General features: G+C 41.4%; 1 protein-coding gene across 9 annotated transcripts in view; it reads right to left on the reverse strand.

Moving 5' to 3' along the window:
* The window catches only part of LOC116941513 (uncharacterized), a 59,065-nt gene that overhangs the window by 17,468 nt on the left and 17,735 nt on the right, over positions 1 to 23,862 (reverse strand). For 6 of the 9 annotated variants that reach the window (XM_032952653.2, XM_032952652.2, XM_032952651.2 and 3 more), the window contains exons 4-6: positions 22,065 to 22,111; positions 1,885 to 1,965; positions 1,206 to 1,259 (exon numbers count right to left, since the gene is read on the reverse strand). In XM_032952653.2, the coding sequence (XP_032808544.2) occupies positions 1,206 to 1,259; positions 1,885 to 1,965; positions 22,065 to 22,111 (182 nt within the window). Of the gene's footprint in view, positions 1 to 1,205; positions 1,260 to 1,884; positions 1,966 to 19,181; positions 19,224 to 22,064; positions 22,112 to 23,862 lie in introns of all 9 variants that reach the window. The other 3 variants (XM_032952650.2, XM_032952649.2, XM_076066663.1) reach the window with 2 other exon arrangements.

Raw genomic sequence — 23,862 nt, forward strand, 5'->3', positions numbered from 1 at the left:
ATACGGAAGATGAGAACAGGGTTTCCCCTTTTTTCTGGCAACAAAACAGCTGTTAGGATGTTAAAACACCAAACTGAAACCTTTTACAAGGAATCATGTCTGCATTAACCACAATACTTGTGGTCAGAATGCAAACAAAAAACATACTCTGATAATATATGCATTGTCTTTGAAACTGATTGGTCCACACCAGTGACAGCTTTCTTTTGTCCAAAAACTGTTAGACCGCGTCCTCTGCTCTAACACCGTTTGGGACTAGGATCAAAAGAAAGCTGTCTCTCTCGTTTGAAAACTAATTTCTTAAGAACAGTTTTTTTGTGTATTCATATTCTTAGTTCTTTCGGTAAACTCACGTTGAAGGGAAACAACAAAATAATAATATATATATAAAACAATAAAAATTCTCACGACGTTTGTGTTATGGTCGAAACGTCGTGAGAATTTTTATTGTTTTATATATTTTATAATTTTGTTGTTTCCCTTCAACGTGACTTTACCGAAAGAACTAAGAATATGAATTACTGCAGTCACGAAAGCTTTAAATCAAAATTTAGTTTTTTGTGTGTTTAGTTTGTTGTCCTTCCCGCGCACCTCCGATTAGCACGGTTGGCTACGTTAGGTGCGGTGGATTATCGTGGAGGCGCTGTTGTTGAGATCCGCCAGGATGGATCACAGTACTCAGTGGATTGGCCACCGCTGGTCTAGACAAACATAACAATGTGCACTCTTTGTTTCTTTCGGTAAAGTCACGTAGGTATAAAATAAATCACGACGTTTCGGGCACAACACAAGCGTCTGTCATCAGGTGGGAAAGCATGGCCTGCTGCTGAGGCAGACTGTTTTAAAACCGTTTGTTTTATTTTCTACCTACGTGACTTTACCGAAAGAACCAAAGAGTATGGATTCCTGCAGTCACGAAATCTTCAAATCAAGATAATCCACCTTAAAAAAAAGATAACCCACTCTAGTTTCATTAACATACTTGACAATCCTCCTCTAATCATATACCCACATTATGAACCATACAATTAACCATATAATTGCATCACTTCATCTGCTTAACGGTCGGTCCCTACAAAAGAACACATTTTGTTGAGATGAGCTTTCATGGATTATCAGCTGTTTCAAGGCTACCACCTACCATGTAGCAAAATGCAGAGCTGCCCTATGCGAAGCACCGATGCACAAAGCACTGCCATCCTTACCGAGTCATTTTCTCCTTCCCCGTTTGCCACATGTCAGTGGGAGACACCTGGAACCTGCCAGAAACAATGACGAACCCCAATCACGTCTGATTTCTTATAGTGTACATTGTTTCCTCTGCTACTTTCTGGTAGGCCAATCAAACTGCACGCCCCAAGTCCTAGCCCTCCTCCCGATCCCCCTCCCCCGCTGAAGGCCCAGTTCCCCTTTTGAATTTCTGATAGTCAAGTCAAACAATGTTGGTACAATATTTCTCATACAGCATGACAGACAAAAGCTGTTCTAATAATGGCATTCGTTTAAAGTTTGTTTAGCTCTGTGTCGCCCCCCTTGGTTTATGTATGACCCCCCCCCCCCCTTTGAATGAAGTCTTGCTACATGAGTTGCTCTCAACCGAAGGCTAGTGGTTCCCAACCTTTCTGGACCGCCATGCACGAAAAGCATACAGTATGTGTCAACATTAAACGCGTCAACATTACTCCAAACCGTAGCATCGGCAACAGCGCTGCAGACCACTTCCCCCTGCGTCATCAGCCACCTGTGATCTCTGGACCACAGGTTGGGAATCACTGTTCTAGGGATACACACAGCAAATACTAATCCCATGGAAAGCGATGGTACACACTGCACATGTACATGTGTTGCTGTACTAATGTTGCAGAGTGAGAGAGAGAAACGTACCTTTTTGTTAATTCAGCCACAACTTTCCACTTTCCCTTTGGGTCCAATTTGTTGATGTCCTGTGAGAGTTTGAATATCTGTCTGCATAAAGACACGTTTTCAAAACAATTACACGTTTAACTATCTTGCCGATGAACACACTTTGCGATGAAATAGGGAGCAGGTAAATACAATAAATGATTTTACTGCATAATACTGAGTTGTCTGTCCGAATGCGACCGCACATCAAGACAGGCAATATAACCCCTAAAAATATAACTATACAATTTTAATTTACAGTTTAATACAAACTCTACCACTGTCATCCTCGAAATGAAGAAACACTCTTTTATAACTCCTCCAGTCAGCAAACCCTCACTTCCTGTCACGGAACCACCCCAAATGTCAACACCACAGAACTACTATTGCAGTCAATTAAATTAACAAATCTCTCTCAACGCACGCAGTGCTAATTTATGCTGTTAAGTGCGGTTCGCCTTGTGTAATTTAACAGAAAATATATACACATTATAGACCCTCCAGCTGAGATAGGCATAACTTGGTGAAAAGTCAAAGTGATTTCCTGTTCAAATGAGCATTACACTAAAAACGAAACTTTTTTTATTTTACCAGTTAAGGCCCACTGAGCTATGTAGCTCTTTTTCAGAAGCGACCTGGCTACAAATGATAGCTCAACGAAGTAGCTTATCACGTGGAAATATATAGCAGCCAAATATTCTAAACCGGTGCATATCCCCAGTTTACAGCCCTGTGCCAGTGGTGGAAAATCCTCATTCCTATCGTGTGGGTGAGATTATTCATAGGACAAACACTATATTCTTAGTTTTTTCGGTAAAGTCACGTTGAAGAGAAACAACAAAATAACAAAATATATATAAAACAATAAAAATTCTCACGACGTTTCGACCATAACTCAAACGGTCATCATCAGGTGTGTCGGTTTGCATAAATTTATTTTGAAAACGGCATATTTATTTATATATATAAATTAAAAAAAATAACGTTTGCGTCACGCGCAGCGATTGACAGTTTGCCCAGGACTAGTCTATCTATTTTTTGAAAAGAGGAGGGGGGAGACGAAATTTCTTTTTATGTATGCTGTCTGAAAGCCACTGTAAGCGTGAACAATCAATCAAGAACTGAAATGATTTATCAAATCTTTCCAATGATTGCTAAGATAGAATCCATCTTCTCGGTTGAAATAGTCTCTGTGCTTGTATATGTGGATAGCCTCATGAACGAATCTCTCATGGAAGCCAGATGGCTTACAAAGAACCTCCGTCTTGGAAAAGTCAATGGCATGTGAGCCTACTGAATTAGAACAATGATCTGCTACGGCCGAGGTGTTGGTCCGACCTTGTTTAAGGTCTGCTTAATGTTCACGAATGCGGTCCGAGATATGGCGTTTGGTTTCTCCAATGTAACTACTACCACAGAGGCAACTTAGTTTGTAGACACCAGGGTATTGTATGTCCGGAATCACATCTTTTACAGACGGAACCAGATCACGGATTTTATGTAATGTGTTGAAACGGACCTGGATCTTGTGTTTATTCAAGATTTTGGAGATCTTTTTTGTGATCCCAGCAATGTAGGGTAAAGTGATGGTTTTGAAAGGCTCCTCAAGAGGGTTCTTCTTCATGGTTTGAGTGATAGCTTTGCGGATTGTATAGTCGGAGTAACCATTAGCCCTAAGAGCTTGGTGTACGTGCTTGAGTTCACTGCTTATGTGTTCCTGGTCGGATATGCATTGGGCTCTATGATACAGAGTCTTGATGAGAGAATTCTTCTGTGATGGATGGTGGTGGGAATCCGGTTTCAGATAAGCATCCGTATGGGTAGCTTTCCTGTAGACAGAGTGGCTCATTGAACCATCAGGTCTCTTTTTAATTAGGACATCCAAAAAAGGTATCTTGCCATCTATTTCGACTTCCATGGTAAATCTGATGGCTGGGTGTATGGAATTGATGTGGTCGAAGAATTGGTCTAGAGCAGGCCGGCCATGTGGCCAGATGACAAAAGTGTCATCCACGTACCTCTTCCATAAGGTTGGGCGCAGAGTGGCAGTCTGGATGGCGTCAGTCTCAAATTTCTCCATGAAAATGTTAGCTATAACTGGAGAAAGGGGGGATCCCATTGGGGTGCCCTCAGTTTGTTTGTAGAAAGTTCCATTCCAAGTGAAGTATGTATTGGTTAAACAGTGTCTCACCAGGGGGGGTACCTCAGTGTTTAGTCCTTGATGAACCAAGTCTTCAATGATTGCAATGGTGTCAGGTACAGGAACCTTGATGAATAAGGAAACTACATCAAAACTGACAAGCAGGTCGTCTGGGGACAGGGAAATACCCTTGATTGTTGATACCAGGTGAGTATAATTTTGTACCGCAGAGGTGGTCTTTCCAGTGAAAGGACGCAGGATTTCAGACAAAAAACGAGCTAGTTTGTAGGTGGGGGAGCTGATAGTAGAGACTATGGGACGAAGAGGTGTATCAACTTTATGTATTTTTGGTAAGCCGTATAATCTTGGTGGCCTGGCAGCAGAAGGTTTCAACGAAAACTGTTTAGATTGATCAATTAATGCGGTTGAATCAGAAATTATTTTGTTGGTTTGTGTGACGAGGCTGTTGGTGGGATCTCTTTTTATTTTTGTATAACTACCATCGTCGAGTAATTATTTAATTTTGTTGTTGTATTCTATTTTATCCATGATGACAGTAGCATTGCCTTTGTCAGCTGAGAGAACTACAATATCATTCCTCTTTTTTAATTTATATAATTCAAAACGCTCATCTTTGTTGAGGTTGCTAGCTGGCATCTTAGCGTTTTTGAGGGTTGCAGCGATTTCAGATCTTGCTACGTCTGCAGCGATGTGACCCAGGCCCCTGAGAGCAACGTCTACTTGGGCAATTATATCATTAACTGGTATGTGTTTAGGTGTGACTGCAAAGTTTAGACCTTTAGCTAAAACGGATTTCAGACCATCGGAAATAGAACTGTTACTGCAATTAATTACGACTTTATTAACGTCTAACTTTTTGGTGTGTGGGTCCGGTCTTTTGTTGAAGAGGAGGTTAAATTTGGAAATCAGGTTTTCCTTACATTTGGTCGACATAGTAGCAGCTGAAGAGGCAGTCATATTGTCTACATGTTCCCAATCCGATGTGGACATTATTGCCGTCAATGATAAGTGTGATTTGTAGAGTGTCTTGTCTAACTGATCTAGTTCTGTGCGTATAAGTCTGATTTTTTCTGAGATAAGAGCTAAGCTAGTTTTGAAAAGAATTCGTTTCGCATTAGAAGAAGTTACAGTAGCAGAGGTGAGTATAAATGCGATTGGTATTACCCCAGAGTCGCGGCATCTCTTCAGGAAGGTGAGAGACTCGATCAGCTGAGCTTTCTTATCCCGGAGTTTGTTGAAGGATCTTAAAGTTATGTGAAAACCCTCCCCGTAGAGGCGATTAAATTTTGATTTAAAGCTTTCGTGACTGCAGTAATTCATATTCTTAGTTTTTTCGGTAAAGTCACGTTGAAGAGAAACAACAAAATAACAAAATATATATAAAACAATAAAAATTCTCACGACGTTTCGACCATAACTCAAACGGTCATCATCAGGTGTGTCGGTTTGCATAAATGTATTTTGAAAACGGCATATTTATTTATTTATATATATTAAAAAAATAACGTTTGCGTCACGCGCAGCGATTGGCAGTTTGCCCAGGACTAGTCCATCTATTTTTTGAAAAGAGGAGGGGGGAGACGAAATTTGTTTTTATGTATGCTGTCTGAAAGCCACTGTAAGCGTGAACAATCAATCAAGAACTGAAATGATTTATCAAATCTTTCCAATGATTGCTAAGATAGAATCCATCTTCTCGGTTGAAATTGTCTCTGTGCTTGTATATGTGGATAGCCTCATGAACGAATCTCTCATGGAAGCCAGATGGCTTACAAAGAACCTCCGTCTTGGAAAAGTCAATGGCATGTGAGCCTACTGAATTAGAACAATGATCTGCTACGGCCGAGATGTTGGTCCTACCGTGTTTAAGGTCTGCTTTATGTTCACGAATGCGGTCCGAGATATGGCGTTTGGTTTCTCCAATGTAACTACTACCACAGAGGCAACTTAGTTTGTAGACACCAGGGTATTGTATGTCCGGAATCACATCTTTTACAGACGGGACCAGATCACGGATTTTATGTAATGTGTTGAAACGGACCTGGATCTTGTGTTTATTCAAGATTTTGGAGATCTTTTTTGTGATCCCAGCAATGTAGGGTAAAGTGATGGTTTTGAAAGGCTCCTCAAGAGGGTTCTTCTTCATGGTTTGAGTGATAGCTTTGCGGATTGTATAGTCGGAGTAACCATTAGCCCTAAGAGCTTGGTGTACGTGCTTGAGTTCACTGCTTATGTGTTCCTGGTCGGATATGCATTGGGCTCTATGATACACAGTCTTGATGAGAGAATTCTTCTGTGATGGATGGTGGTGGGAATCCGGTTTCAGATAAGCATCCGTATGGGTAGCTTTCCTGTAGACAGAGTGGCTCATTGAACCATCAGGTCTCTTTTTAATTAGGACATCCAAAAAAGGTATCTTGCCATCTATTTCGACTTCCATGGTAAATCTGATGGCTGGGTGTATGGAATTGATGTGGTCGAAGAATTGGTCTAGAGCAGGCCGGCCATGTGGCCAGATGACAAAAGTGTCATCCACGTACCTCTTCCATAAAGTTGGGCGCAGAGTGGCAGTCTGGATGGCGTCAGTCTCAAATTTCTCCATGAAAATGTTAGCTATAACTGGAGAAAGGGGGGATCCCATTGGGGTGCCCTCAGTTTGTTTGTAGAAAGTTCCATTCCAAGTGAAGTATGTATTGGTTAAACAGTGTCTCACCAGGGGGGGTACCTCAGTGTTTAGTCCTTGATGAACCAAGTCTTCAATGATTGCAATGGTGTCAGGTACAGGAACCTTGATGAATAAGGAAACTACATCAAAACTGACAAGCAGGTCGTCTGGGGACAGGGAAATACCCTTGATTGTTGATACCAGGTGAGTATAATTTTGTACCGCAGAGGTGGTCTTTCCAGTGAAAGGACGCAGGATTTCAGACAAAAAACGAGCTAGTTTGTAGGTGGGGGAGCTGATAGTAGAGACTATGGGACGAAGAGGTGTATCAACTTTATGTATTTTTGGTAAGCCGTATAATCTTGGTGGCCTGGCAGCAGAAGGTTTCAACGAAAACTGTTTAGATTGATCAATTAATGCGGTTGAATCAGAAATTATTTTGTTGGTTTGTGTGACGAGGCTGTTGGTGGGATCTCTTTTTATTTTTGTATAACTACCATCGTCGAGTAATTATTTAATTTTGTTGTTGTATTCTATTTTATCCATGATGACAGTAGCATTGCCTTTGTCAGCTGAGAGAACTACAATATCATTCCTCTTTTTTAATTTATATAATTCAAAACGCTCATCTTTGTTGAGGTTGCTAGCTGGCATCTTAGCGTTTTTGAGGGTTGCAGCGATTTCAGATCTTGCTACGTCTGCAGCGATGTGACCCAGGCCCCTGAGAGCAACGTCTACTTGGGCAATTATATCATTAACTGGTATGTGTTTAGGTGTGACTGCAAAGTTTAGACCTTTAGCTAAAACGGATTTCAGACCATCGGAAATAGAACTGTTACTGCAATTAATTACGACTTTATTAACGTCTAACTTTTTGGTGTGTGGGTCCGGTCTTTTGTTGAAGAGGAGGTTAAATTTGGAAATCAGGTTTTCCTTACATTTGGTCGACATAGTAGCAGCTGAAGAGGCAGTCATATTGTCTACATGTTCCCAATCCGATGTGGACATTATTGCCGTCAATGATAAGTGTGATTTGTAGAGTGTCTTGTCTAACTGATCTAGTTCTGTGCGTATAAGTCTGATTTTTTCTGAGATAAGAGCTAAGCTAGTTTTGAAAAGAATTCGTTTCGCATTAGAAGAAGTTACAGTAGCAGAGGTGAGTATAAATGCGATTGGTATTACCCCAGAGTCGCGGCATCTCTTCAGGAAGGTGAGAGACTCGATCAGCTGAGCTTTCTTATCCTGGAGTTTGTTGAAGGATCTTAAAGTTATGTGAAAACCCTCCCCGTAGAGGCGATTAAATTTTGATTTAAAGCTTTCGTGACTGCAGTAATTCATATTCTTAGTTTTTTCGGTAAAGTCACGTTGAAGAGAAACAACAAAATAACAAAATATATATAAAACAATAAAAATTCTCACGACGTTTCGACCATAACTCAAACGGTCATCATCAGGTGTGTCGGTTTGCATAAATGTATTTTGAAAACGGCATATTTATTTATTTATATATATTAAAAAAATAACGTTTGCGTCACGCGCAGCGATTGGCAGTTTGCCCAGGACTAGTCCATCTATTTTTTGAAAAGAGGAGGGGGGAGACGAAATTTGTTTTTATGTATGCTGTCTGAAAGCCACTGTAAGCGTGAACAATCAATCAAGAACTGAAATGATTTATCAAATCTTTCCAATGATTGCTAAGATAGAATCCATCTTCTCGGTTGAAATTGTCTCTGTGCTTGTATATGTGGATAGCCTCATGAACGAATCTCTCATGGAAGCCAGATGGCTTACAAAGAACCTCCGTCTTGGAAAAGTCAATGGCATGTGAGCCTACTGAATTAGAACAATGATCTGCTACGGCCGAGATGTTGGTCCTACCGTGTTTAAGGTCTGCTTTATGTTCACGAATGCGGTCCGAGATATGGCGTTTGGTTTCTCCAATGTAACTACTACCACAGAGGCAACTTAGTTTGTAGACACCAGGGTATTGTATGTCCGGAATCACATCTTTTACAGACGGAACCAGATCACGGATTTTATGTAATGTGTTGAAACGGACCTGGATCTTGTGTTTATTCAAGATTTTGGAGATCTTTTTTGTGATCCCAGCAATGTAGGGTAAAGTGATGGTTTTGAAAGGCTCCTCAAGAGGGTTCTTCTTCATGGTTTGAGTGATAGCTTTGCGGATTGTATAGTCGGAGTAACCATTAGCCCTAAGAGCTTGGTGTACGTGCTTGAGTTCACTGCTTATGTGTTCCTGGTCGGATATGCATTGGGCTCTATGATACAGAGTCTTGATGAGAGAATTCTTCTGTGATGGATGGTGGTGGGAATCCGGTTTCAGATAAGCATCCGTATGGGTAGCTTTCCTGTAGACAGAGTGGCTCATTGAACCATCAGGTCTCTTTTTAATTAGGACATCCAAAAAAGGTATCTTGCCATCTATTTCGACTTCCATGGTAAATCTGATGGCTGGGTGTATGGAATTGATGTGGTCGAAGAATTGGTCTAGAGCAGGCCGGCCATGTGGCCAGATGACAAAAGTGTCATCCACGTACCTCTTCCATAAAGTTGGGCGCAGAGTGGCAGTCTGGATGGCGTCAGTCTCAAATTTCTCCATGAAAATGTTAGCTATAACTGGAGAAAGGGGGGATCCCATTGGGGTGCCCTCAGTTTGTTTGTAGAAAGTTCCATTCCAAGTGAAGTATGTATTGGTTAAACAGTGTCTCACCAGGGGGGGTACCTCAGTGTTTAGTCCTTGATTAACCAAGTCTTCAATGATTGCAGTGGTGTCAGGTACAGGAACCTTGGTGAATAAGGAAACTACATCAAAACTGACAAGCAGGTCGTCTGGAGACAGGGAAATACCCTTGATTGTTGATACCAGGTGAGTAGAATTTTGTACCGCAGAGGTGGTCTTTCCAGTGAAAGGACGCAGGATTTCAGACAAAAAACGAGCTAGTTTGTAGGTGGGGGAGCTGATAGTAGAGACTATGGGACGAAGAGGTGTATCAACTTTATGTATTTTTGGTAAGCCGTATAATCTTGGTGGCCTGGCAGCAGAAGGTTTCAACGAAAACTGTTTAGATTGATCAATTAATGCGGTTGAATCAGAAATTATTTTGTTGGTTTGTGTGACGAGGCTGTTGGTGCGCTTGGGAATGTTGGTGCGCTTGGGAAGACCACATAGCTGGAAAATAGCGAAGGGGAGATTGGTAACAGAATAGCAGCAAAGGATATAACGTGCCATAGAGGACGTCCCTTCCAATGTTAGGGTTAATAGATTAGTTCACGTGAAATCGCAACATTGGTTATGGCATCAAAAAGATCTCCAAAATCTTGAATAAACACAAGATCCAGGTCCGTTTCAACACATTACATAAAATCCGTGATCTGGTTCCGTCTGTAAAAGATGTGATTCCGGACATACAATACCCTGGTGTCTACAAACTAAGTTGCCTCTGTGGTAGTAGTTACATTGGAGAAACCAAACGCCATATCTCGGACCGCATTCGTGAACATAAAGCAGACCTTAAACACGGTAGGACCAACACCTCGGCCGTAGCAGATCATTGTTCTAATTCAGTAGGCTCACATGCCATTGACTTTTCCAAGACGGAGGTTCTTTGTAAGCTATCTGGCTTCCATGAGAGATTCGTTCATGAGGCTATCCACATATACAAGCACAGAGACAATTTCAACCGAGAAGATGGATTCTATCTTAGCAATCATTGGAAAGATTTGATAAATCATTTCAGTTCTTGATTGATTGTTCACGCTTACAGTGGCTTTCAGACAGCATACATAAAAACAAATTTCGTCTCCCCCCTCCTCTTTTCAAAAAATAGATGGACTAGTCCTGGGCAAACTGCCAATCGCTGCGCGTGACGCAAACGTTATTTTTATAAATAAATAAATAAATAAATATGCCGGTTTCAAAATAAAAAAATACATTTATGCAAACCGACACACCTGATGATGACCGTTTGAGTTATGGTCGAAACGTCGTGAGAATTTTTATTGTTTTATATATATTTTGTTATTTTGTTGTTTCTCTTCAACGTGACTTTACCGAAAAAACTAAGAATATGAATTACTGCAGTCACGAAAGCTTTAAATCAAAATTTAATCGCCTCTACGGGGAGGGTTTTCACATAACTTTAAGATCCTTCAACAAACTCCGGGATAAGAAAGCTCAGCTGATCGAGTCTCTCACCTTCCTGAAGAGATGCCGCGACTCTGGGGTAATACCAATCGCATTTATACTCACCTCTGCTACTGTAACTTCTTCTAATGCGAAACGAATTCTTTTCAAAACTAGCTTAGCTCTTATCTCAGAAAAAATCAGACTTATACGCACAGAACTAGATCAGTTAGACAAGACACTCTACAAATCACACTTATCATTGACGGCAATAATGTCCACATCGGATTGGGAACATGTAGACAATATGACTGCCTCTTCAGCTGCTACTATGTCGACCAAATGTAAGGAAAACCTGATTTCCAAATTTAACCTCCTCTTCAACAAAAGACCGGACCCACACACCAAAAAGTTAGACGTTAATAAAGTCGTAATTAATCGCAGTAACAGTTCTATTTCCGATGGTCTGAAATCCGTTTTAGCTAAAGGTCTAAACTTTGCAGTCACACCTAAACACATACCAGTTAATGATATAATTGCCCAAGTAGACGTTGCTCTCAGGGGCCTGGGTCACATCGCTGCAGACGTAGCAAGATCTGAAATCGCTGCAACCCTCAAAAACGCTAAGATGCCAGCTAGCAACCTCAACAAAGATGAGCGTTTTGAATTATATAAATTAAAAAAGAGGAATGATATTGTAGTTCTCTCAGCTGACAAAGGCAATGCTACTGTCATCATGGATAAAATAGAATACAACAACAAAATTAAATAATTACTCGACGATGGTAGTTATACAAAAATAAAAAGAGATCCCACCAACAGCCTCGTCACACAAACCAACAAAATAATTTCTGATTCAACCGCATTAATTGATCAATCTAAACAGTTTTCGTTGAAACCTTCTGCTGCCAGGCCACCAAGATTATACGGCTTACCAAAAATACATAAAGTTGATACACCTCTTCGTCCCATAGTCTCTACTATCAGCTCCCCCACCTACAAACTAGCTCGTTTTTTGTCTGAAATCCTGCGTCCTTTCACTGGAAAGACCACCTCTGCGGTACAAAATTCTACTCACCTGGTATCAACAATCAAGGGTATTTCCCTGTCCCCAGACGACCTGCTTGTCAGTTTTGATGTAGTTTCCTTATTCACCAAGGTTCCTGTACCTGACACCATTGCAATCATTGAAGACTTGGTTCATCAAGGGCTAAACACTGAGGTACCCCCCCTGGTGAGACACTGTTTAACCAATACATACTTCACTTGGAATGGAACTTTCTACAAACAAACTGAGGGCACCCCAATGGGCTCCCCCCTTTCTCCAGTTATAGCTAACATTTTCATGGAGAAATTTGAGACTGACGCCATCCAGACTGCCACTCTGCGCCCAACCTTATGGAAGAGGTACGTGGATGACACTTTTGTCATCTGGCCACATGGCCGGCCTGCTCTAGACCAATTCTTCGACCACATCAATTCCATACACCCAGCCATCAGATTTACCATGGAAGTCGAAATAGATGGCAAGATACCTTTTTTTTGGATGTCCTAATTAAAAAGAGACCTGATGGTTCAATGAGCCACTCTGTCTACAGGAAAGCTACCCATACGGATGCTTATCTGAAACCGGATTCCCACCACCATCCATCACAGAAGAATTATCTCATCAAGACTCTGTATCATAGAGCCCAATGCATATCCGACCAGGAACACATAAGCAGTGAACTCAAGCACGTACACCAAGCTCTTAGGGCTAATGGTTACTCCGACTATACAATCCGCAAAGCTATCACTCAAACCATGAAGAAGAACCCTCTTGAGGAGCCTTTCAAAACCATCACTTTACCCTACATTGCTGGGATCACAAAAAAGATCTCCAAAATCTTGAATAAACACAAGATCCAGGTCCGTTTCAACACATTACATAAAATCCGTGATCTGGTTCCGTCTGTAAAAGATGTGATTCCGGACATACAATACCCTGGTGTCTACAAACTAAGTTGCCTCTGTGGTAGTAGTTACATTGGAGAAACCAAACGCCATATCTCGGACCGCATTCGTGAACATAAAGCAGACCTTAAACACGGTAGGACCAACACCTCGGCCGTAGCAGATCATTGTTCTAATTCAGTAGGCTCACATGCCATTGACTTTTCCAAGACGGAGGTTCTTTGTAAGCCATCTGGCTTCCATGAGAGATTCGTTCATGAGGCTATCCACATATACAAGCACAGAGACAATTTCAACCGAGAAGATGGATTCTATCTTAGCAATCATTGGAAAGATTTGATAAATCATTTCAGTTCTTGATTGATTGTTCACGCTTACAGTGGCTTTCAGACAGCATACATAAAAACAAATTTCGTCTCCCCCCTCCTCTTTTCAAAAAATAGATGGACTAGTCCTGGGCAAACTGCCAATCGCTGCGCGTGACGCAAACGTTATTTTTTTATATAAATAAATAAATAAATATGACGTTTTCAAAATAAAAAAATAAATGTATGCAAACCGACACACCTGATGATGACCGTTTGAGTTATGGTCGAAACGTCGTGAGAATTTTTATTGTTTTATATATATTTTGTTATTTTGTTGTTTCTCTTCAACGTGACTTTACCGAAAAAACTAAGAATCTGAATTACTGCAGTCACGAAAGCTTTAAATCAAAATTTAATCGCCTCTACGGGGAGGGTTTTCACATAACTTTAAGATCCTTCAACAAACTCCGGGATAAGAAAGCTCAGCTGATCGAGTCTCTCACCTTCCTGAAGAGATGCCGCGACTCTGGGGTAATACCAATCGCATTTATACTCACCTCTGCTACTGTAACTTCTTCTAATGCGAAACGAATTCTTTTCAAAACTAGCTTAGCTCTTATCTCAGAAAAAATCAGACTTATACGCACAGAACTAGATCAGTTAGACAAGACACTCTACAAATCACACTTATCATTGACGGCAATAATGTCCACATCGGATTGGGAACATGTAGACAATATGACTGCCTCTTCAGCTGCTACTATGTCGACCAAATGTAAGGAAAACCTGATTTCCAAATTTAACCTCCTCTTCAACAAAAGACCGGACCCACACACCAAAAAGTTAGACGTTAATAAAGTCGTAATTAATCGCAGTAACAGTTCTATTTCCGATGGTCTGAAATCCGTTTTAGCTAAAGGTCTAAACTTTGCAGTCACACCTAAACACATACCAGTTAATGATATAATTGCCCAAGTAGACGTTGCTCTCAGGGGCCTGGGTCACATCGCTGCAGACGTAGCAAGATCTGAAATCGCTGCAACCCTCAAAAACGCTAAGATGCCAGCTAGCAACCTCAACAAAGATGAGCGTTTTGAATTATATAAATTAAAAAAGAGGAATGATATTGTAGTTCTCTCAGCTGACAAAGGCAATGCTACTGTCATCATGGATAAAATAGAATACAACAACAAAATTAAAGAATTACTCGACGATGGTAGTTATACAAAAATAAAAAGAGATCCCACCAACAGCCTCGTCACACAAACCAACAAAATAATTTCTGATTCAACCGCATTAATTGATCAATCTAAACAGTTTTCGTTGAAACCTTCTGCTGCCAGGCCACCAAGATTATACGGCTTACCAAAAATACATAAAGTTGATACACCTCTTCGTCCCATAGTCTCTACTATCAGCTCCCCCACCTACAAACTAGCTCGTTTTTTGTCTGAAATCCTGCGTCCTTTCACTGGAAAGACCACCTCTGCGGTACAAAATTCTACTCACCTGGTATCAACAATCAAGGGTATTTCCCTGTCCCCAGACGACCTGCTTGTCAGTTTTGATGTAGTTTCCTTATTCACCAAGGTTCCTGTACCTGACACCATTGCAATCATTGAAGACTTGGTTCATCAAGGACTAAACACTGAGGTACCCCCCCTGGTGAGACACTGTTTAACCAATACATACTTCACTTGGAATGGAACTTTCTACAAACAAACTGAGGGCACCCCAATGGGCTCCCCCCTTTCTCCAGTTATAGCTAACATTTTCATGGAGAAATTTGAGACTGACGCCATCCAGACTGCCACTCTGCGCCCAACCTTATGGAAGAGGTACGTGGATGACACTTTTGTCATCTGGCCACATGGCCGGCCTGCTCTAGACCAATTCTTCGACCACATCAATTCCATACACCCAGCCATCAGATTTACCATGGAAGTCGAAATAGATGGCAAGATACCTTTTTTTTGGATGTCCTAATTAAAAAGAGACCTGATGGTTCAATGAGCCACTCTGTCTACAGGAAAGCTACCCATACGGATGCTTATCTGAAACCGGATTCCCACCACCATCCATCACAGAAGAATTCTCTCATCAAGACTCTGTATCATAGAGCCCAATGCATATCCGACCAGGAACACATAAGCAGTGAACTCAAGCACGTACACCAAGCTCTTAGGGCTAATGGTTACTCCGACTATACAATCCGCAAAGCTATCACTCAAACCATGAAGAAGAACCCTCTTGAGGAGCCTTTCAAAACCATCACTTTACCCTACATTGCTGGGATCACAAAAAAGATCTCCAAAATCTTGAATAAACACAAGATCCAGGTCCGTTTCAACACATTACATAAAATCCGTGATCTGGTTCCGTCTGTAAAAGATGTGATTCCGGACATACAATACCCTGGTGTCTACAAACTAAGTTGCCTCTGTGGTAGTAGTTACATTGGAGAAACCAAACGCCATATCTCGGACCGCATTCGTGAACATAAAGCAGACCTTAAACACGGTAGGACCAACACCTCGGCCGTAGCAGATCATTGTTCTAATTCAGTAGGCTCACATGCCATTGACTTTTCCAAGACGGAGGTTCTTTGTAAGCCATCTGGCTTCCATGAGAGATTCGTTCATGAGGCTATCCACATATACAAGCACAGAGACAATTTCAACCGAGAAGATGGATTCTATCTTAGCAATCATTGGAAAGATTTGATAAATCATTTCAGTTCTTGATTGATTGTTCACGCTTACAGTGGCTTTCAGACAGCATACATAAAAACAAATTTCGTCTCCCCCCTCCTCTTTTCAAAAAATAGATGGACTAGTCCTGGGCAAACTGCCAATCGCTGCGCGTGACGCAAACGTTATTTTTTTATATAAATAAATAAATAAATATGCCGTTTTCAAAATAAAAAAATAAATTTATGCAAACCGACACACCTGATGATGACCGTTTGAGTTATGGTCGAAACGTCGTGAGAATTTTTATTGTTTTATATATATTTTGTTATTTTGTTGTTTCTCTTCAACGTGACTTTACCGAAAAAACTAAGAATATGAATTACTGCAGTCACGAAAGCTTTAAATCAAAATTTAATCGCCTCTACGGGGAGGGTTTTCACATAACTCTAAGATCCTTCAACAAACTCCGGGATAAGAAAGCTCAGCTGATCGAGTCTCTCACCTTCCTGAAGAGATGCCGCGACTCTGGGGTAATACCAATCGCATTTATACTCACCTCTGCTACTGTAACTTCTTCTAATGCGAAACGAATTCTTTTCAAAACTAGCTTAGCTCTTATCTCAGAAAAAATCAGACTTATACGCACAGAACTAGATCAGTTAGACAAGACACTCTACAAATCACACTTATCATTGACGGCAATAATGTCCACATCGGATTGGGAACATGTAGACAATATGACTGCCTCTTCAGCTGCTACTATGTCGACCAAATGTAAGGAAAACCTGATTTCCAAATTTAACCTCCTCTTCAACAAAAGACCGGACCCACACACCAAAAAGTTAGACGTTAATAAAGTCGTAATTAATCGCAGTAACAGTTCTATTTCCGATGGTCTGAAATCCGTTTTAGCTAAAGGTCTAAACTTTGCAGTCACACCTAAACACATACCAGTTAATGATATAATTGCCCAAGTAGACGTTGCTCTCAGGGGCCTGGGTCACATCGCTGCAGACGTAGCAAGATCTGAAATCGCTGCAACCCTCAAAAACGCTAAGATGCCAGCTAGCAACCTCAACAAAGATGAGCGTTTTGAATTATATAAATTAAAAAAGAGGAATGATATTGTAGTTCTCTCAGCTGACAAAGGCAATGCTACTGTCATCATGGATAAAATAGAATACAACAACAAAATTAAAGAATTACTCGACGATGGTAGTTATACAAAAATAAAAAGAGATCCCACCAACAGCCTCGTCACACAAACCAACAAAATAATTTCTGATTCAACCGCATTAATTGATCAATCTAAACAGTTTTCGTTGAAACCTTCTGCTGCCAGGCCACCAAGATTATACGGCTTACCAAAAATACATAAAGTTGATACACCTCTTCGTCCCATAGTCTCTACTATCAGCTCCCCCACCTACAAACTAGCTCGTTTTTTGTCTGAAATCCTGCGTCCTTTCACTGGAAAGACCACCTCTGCGGTACAAAATTCTACTCACCTGGTATCAACAATCAAGGGTATTTCCCTGTCCCCAGACGACCTGCTTGTCAGTTTTGATGTAGTTTCCTTATTCACCAAGGTTCCTGTACCTGACACCATTGCAATCATTGAAGACTTGGTTCATCAAGGACTAAACACTGAGGTACCCCCCCTGGTGAGACACTGTTTAACCAATACATACTTCACTTGGAATGGAACTTTCTACAAACAAACTGAGGGCACCCCAATGGGCTCCCCCCTTTCTCCAGTTATAGCTAACATTTTCATGGAGAAATTTGAGACTGACGCCATCCAGACTGCCACTCTGCGCCCAACCTTATGGAAGAGGTACGTGGATGACACTTTTGTCATCTGGCCACATGGCCGGCCTGCTCTAGACCAATTCTTCGACCACATCAATTCCATACACCCAGCCATCAGATTTACCATGGAAGTCGAAATAGATGGCAAGATACCTTTTTTTTGGATGTCCTAATTAAAAAGAGACCTGATGGTTCAATGAGCCACTCTGTCTACAGGAAAGCTACCCATACGGATGCTTATCTGAAACCGGATTCCCACCACCATCCATCACAGAAGAATTCTCTCATCAAGACTCTGTATCATAGAGCCCAATGCATATCCGACCAGGAACACATAAGCAGTGAACTCAAGCACGTACACCAAGCTCTTAGGGCTAATGGTTACTCCGACTATACAATCCGCAAAGCTATCACTCAAACCATGAAGAAGAACCCTCTTGAGGAGCCTTTCAAAACCATCACTTTACCCTACATTGCTGGGATCACAAAAAAGATCTCCAAAATCTTGAATAAACACAAGATCCAGGTCCGTTTCAACACATTACATAAAATCCGTGATCTGGTTCCGTCTGTAAAAGATGTGATTCCGGACATACAATACCCTGGTGTCTACAAACTAAGTTGCCTCTGTGGTAGTAGTTACATTGGAGAAACCAAACGCCATATCTCGGACCGCATTCGTGAACATAAAGCAGACCTTAAACACGGTAGGACCAACACCTCGGCCGTAGCAGATCATTGTTCTAATTCAGTAGGCTCACATGCCATTGACTTTTCCAAGACGGAGGTTCTTTGTAAGCCATCTGGCTTCCATGAGAGATTCGTTCATGAGGCTATCCACATATACAAGCACAGAGACAATTTCAACCGAGAAGATGGATTCTATCTTAGCAATCATTGGAAAGATTTGATAAATCATTTCAGTTCTTGATTGATTGTTCACGCTTACAGTGGCTTTCAGACAGCATACATAAAAACAAATTTCGTCTCCCCCCTCCTCTTTTCAAAAAATAGATGGACTAGTCCTGGGCAAACTGCCAATCGCTGCGCGTGACGCAAACGTTATTTTTTATATATAAATAAATAAATATGCCGTTTTCAAAATAAATTTATGCAAACCGACACACCTGATGATGACCGTTTGAGTTATGGTCGAAACGTCGTGAGAATTTTTATTGTTTTATATATATTTTGTTATTTTGTTGTTTCTCTTCAACGTGACTTTACCGAAAAAACTAAGAATATGAATTACTGCAGTCACGAAAGCTTTAAATCAAAAGGACAAACACTGTTGACTTAACTACAAAGTGGTACTTGTTTTTATCAACCGTGGAGGGATAATGTGCTATCAACCTTCCTACTGCTCACTTTACTGCTGGAGCCACCTGCGCAGATATTTAATTTAAATGTTTTTTTTCTATAAAACTTAATTTAGGAAATCACCATATATTAGGCTGGAAAGTGTGCAAAGAAGCATGGGAAGCTGGTTGCTTAATAGAATATGAGACAGATAGGCAGGAAGAGGAACAAAAGTTAGACATACTATTGACTTCAAAATGTTGGTGCGCTTGGGAAGACCACATAGCTGGAAAATAGCGAAGGGGAGATTGGTAACAGAATAGCAGCAAAGGATAGAACGTGCCATAGAGGACGTCCCTTCCAATGTTAGGGTTAATAGATTAGTTCACGTGAAATCGCAACATTGGTTATGGCATCATATAAATGAAAGATCAGATGCATGTGTTTTTTGTACAGCTATTGGTCACAGGGCATAGACCATAAAGCTCATTAAACTTTAAAATATAGTTGGACTATGTGGTATGAAAGAGAACAAAGTTTATGTAGACTAATCCATTGCAAACTTTAAACATCTACATCGGCCGGTGCTCCATGAAACGCAACAGATGAGCATTATGGCAATGTTTATATATCTTGGCAACATTCCACATTCCCTGAACAGTGGTCAGATTATCCAAAGGACAACCACTGTGGACTTCCCGCAACGTGTTATTAAAATCAGAAACTAGTGAGGGATTATAGGTTGAATCGACCTCCAGCCAATTATTTTAACTGGTGACCTTTTAAATTTTGATTTAAAGCTTTCGTGACTGCAGTAATTCATATTCTTGGTTCTTTTGGTAAAGTCACGTTGAAGGGAAAAAAATAATAATAAAATATATATAAAACAATAAAATTCTCACGACGTTTCGACTGTAACACAAACAGTCATCATCAGGTGTGAAAACCAACGGCAAGAAACATTTTAATTAAGAGTCAAGAACTTTAACGCCAGTGAAACCCAGCTTGACGCTGCAATGCATTCCCTTCTTATAAAAGGTCTTGAGACTCAATGAGATCTGCCTAAGCAAGAGATAACACTGTATTAATATTTTTACTCTTTTTAAAATGGGGTGATAGACTTGTGTTCTTATCGGGTGAAACATAAAATACAGTATTATCACTATTATATGTACAGCCTTTCATCAGTCCACTACGTTATGAAGGCCTGCCCCACGGCATATCGCGCAGAGGGGTTAATTGACCATACTTCACTGTGATAGTCATTGTGTTGACGAAGGAGGATGGGGCCCAGGACCGGTTCAGATATCACTCGCCACTGTGTTAGCCATGGGCGGAAATAAAACTTTGGTCATCGTTCTAATAGAGCACTGTGCGAACCTCTCCAATCATTTTGTTGTAATTAATTAGGAACATTATGAAGATGGAACGTTTCGCCATTTTTCTGCAAGCGATAAACTTGTTTGACCATTTGTTTTTATTTTTTTTAAAGAGGAAGAAGGCACAGCTGCAGAGGGATGAGTGCACACAAACGGATACAAAGTTACCGAGCAAAGCCACAAAGTCAGCCGCATTTCGAGACACGTTGGCGAAAGCCTCGTGCAACGCCAGTGGAACCTTGCGCTAACGCGGGCATTGAACCAGCACCCACTTGACTTGGTCACCCTGAGCCAATGGTGGAAAGAGTGCGGCTGTATGGTGGGGACCAGTCTGACAGGGGCAACCATTGGGAAACTCTCACTACTGAGTGGTACCTGTTTTTATTAAACCTGGAGGGATGATGGGGTGAGGCGGCTAACTATACATTCTCAACACAAAAGGAATTTGCTAAAAATCCCAATTCAAATCAAGTCAGGTGGCAAAGTGTCTCCCTTGCTCAAGTGAGCAATCTTTTAGCACTGACATCCTGACACAGTGGTGGAAATTTGTCATCCCTATGGTGAGGGTCAGTTCTCTATATGACAACCGCTGCTTATGTTTTTCAAAGTGATACTCATTTTACTGACGTCAGAGGGATGGTGATGATGATGACGACGATAATAGGCTGCTTTGACCCCTAACTGAAAAACTGAATTCACAGCAATCTGATTGCATTAAGCATTCTAACCACATCGTCATCCTTCCCAGTTCCTAACAAGACGATTTTGAGTTATGAAACTGAATGCTATCACAGCTCAAAATGCTAATTCAACATTATTAATGATACGATATTAACATTAAAAGGAGTGGGGTTACAGTCCGTCAATCCACCGCCGACTGAAGGTCTCCCCGTGCTCTATCAGTCATGGGTGTTATTTGACCATACTTCAATATGTCAGTGTGGGTTGGTGAAGGAGGTGCCCACGACTGTTTTGATATCGCTTGCAAACTAATGTTAGCCATGGCCTGGTGTGCCACCACGACTTGACTCTTAACACGATTGATATTGACGAAAAACAGCAATATGGCACTATTGAGTGTACTCAGCTAAATGCTATAAATATGTACGAATCTTGTCATCTTGACATATAGCCCGTTGATTGTTCTTTTGATCTTAAAGTAATCAAAGTCCAAGCATTTTTTTCACATGTCTAGATATTTGTTTTACATATACTAAGTTTATGGGTGCAAATAACATCTGTGAAAATGAATAACCTCGGCGTGTGCCAACACAACCACTGCCTGCACCACTGATAAATATAAATAAACTGAAACCGCAAAATAAAAACCGTCAGCCGACTTCCGCTTGGTGTAAAATGGCTCCGAAACTGCAAAATTATAAAATAATTGGAGAATGATAATTGACAAGACTTTGATCGAAGCCTCTCCGTAGCCTGACATAACAAGCACTGAAGCTGTTATTTTGTATACAGTATGTGGTTCCCAAGAAGTGTGATGTAATTCCAGTAACCCATGATGAGTGTTTCAAGACTTTAATCTCCACATCAAATAAGTCTTTGTCTTTTTCCTGAAACTACGCAGGCAGTTCATTGGCAATCGAGGATTCCTAGCGGGGCTCTTCAGTGCTCCCTTAAGTGGAGACCCTCTCTGCTAACAGTGGTGTGAGCAGGTAACTGCAGGGCTTCACCTTTACCTATTACAACTGACAAACAGTGCTTCAAGCACAGGTGCTGGGAGTCACACTTACGGCTGGCAATTCACGGGGAACTTGTGCAGGTCCATGTGGCTGAGAGCCTGAAACAGAAATCAGTTTAACACATAGGCTTTCGCGATCAATATTATTCATAATAAAGGTTTTTGGGTTAGATCGCGTTATTTATAAATTAATCGTAACCCTCCACCATCTGACACGGCCAAACAGTAAAAAATGTGTCACGTTTACAAAGGACAAATAGTTAACTACTTTAGCCCACCACTGTGTTGAAGAGTGAATCAACATCATTTAAAATTTGAGTACGACGTTTCGCTGGTATTTACATCCAGCATGAGTATGACGTTTCGCTGGTAATTACATCCAGCATGAGGCTGGATGTAATTTTCCAGCGAAACGTCGTACTCAAATTTTAAATGATGTTGATTCACTCTTCAACACACCGGTGGGCTAAAGTAGTGACCTATTTGTCCTTTGTAAACGTGACACGTTTTTTACTGTTTGGCCATGTCGGGTGGTGGAGGGTTACGACACATTTATAAATAACGCGATCTAACCCAAAAACCATTATTATGAAACAAAGATGTTTGTGTTAAAATTAGTGTATTACTGCTCCATTTAAGCTTCATCATATTCCACAGTTCAGAAAATCTAACCTTACACAGTAACAATGGCGAAGGTTTGTTAAGTGTAAAGTCGCAATATGCATTTCCACATATGCACATATATGACACACCAAGGATATAGCTCGTAAAATTCTGGTCGTTGTGCTAACAATTGTTCGTTCGTTCGTTTCTCAGTCCGCTTGTTCTGGTGAGAGTCACGGCAGCAGCATGTTGAGTAGGACAGTCCAGACCTCCTTTTCCCTGGGGACAGACTCGAGCTCTTTCTGGGGAATTCCTAGGTGTTCCCAGGTCAGTTGACGGCATAGTCCCGCCAGCGTGTCCTGGGCCGGCCCCAGGGTCTTCGCTCAGTGGGATGTGCCGGTAGAGCTCCAGGGGGAGTCAATCGGGGGGCATCCTTACTAGGTGCCTGAACCACCTCAACTGGCTCTTCTCGATCTGGAGGAGCAACGACTCTACTCGGAGGCTCTCCCGGATTACCAAGCTCCTCACCCGCTCACGGAGAGTAAGCCCAGCAACCCTGCAGAGGAACCTCATTTTGGCCCCTTGTACCCATGATCTCATTCTTTCAGTCATTACCCAAATCTAATGACCATAGGGGAGGGTGGGAATGTAGATCGACCTGTAAACCGAGAACTTTGTTTGAGAACAGTACAGTGCCCTCAACACTGTGGATGCCGCACCGATCCGCCGGCCGATATCCCGCTATCACTTACCATCACTTACGAAAGAGACTCACAGGTATTTAAACTCCTCCACTAGGGGTAGCTATTTCCCCCTCACTTGGAGAGAACAATTTGCCATCTCCCGGGAGTGAACCATGACTTCATATGTGGAGGTGCTGATCCTCATCTCAGCCGCTTCATACTCGGCATAAAACCGTTCAAATGCATGCTGCAGATCACAGACCGAGGACAACATAATCTGCAAAAAGCAGCGACGCCACCTCCATGCCGCCATACTAGATACTCTCCATACCTTGGCTGCGCTTTGATATCCTGTCCATGAAGATCACGAACAGGAGACAAGACGCCCCCTTGGCGGAGTCCAACAACCACAGTGAACAACTTTGATTTAACACCAAGAATATGGACACAGCTCTCACTCCGGGAATAGAGGGACTGGATAGTGCACAAAAGCGGCACTGGTACATCATACTCCCACAGCACCTCCCACAAGACATTGTGGGGAACATGATCATATGCTTTCTC

Source organism: Petromyzon marinus, chromosome 12 (assembly GCF_048934315.1).
Source record: "Petromyzon marinus isolate PM22_M1 ecotype Great Lakes invasive population chromosome 12, UKy_Petmar_22M1.pri1.0, whole genome shotgun sequence".
NCBI lineage: Eukaryota > Metazoa > Chordata > Hyperoartia > Petromyzontiformes > Petromyzontidae > Petromyzon > Petromyzon marinus.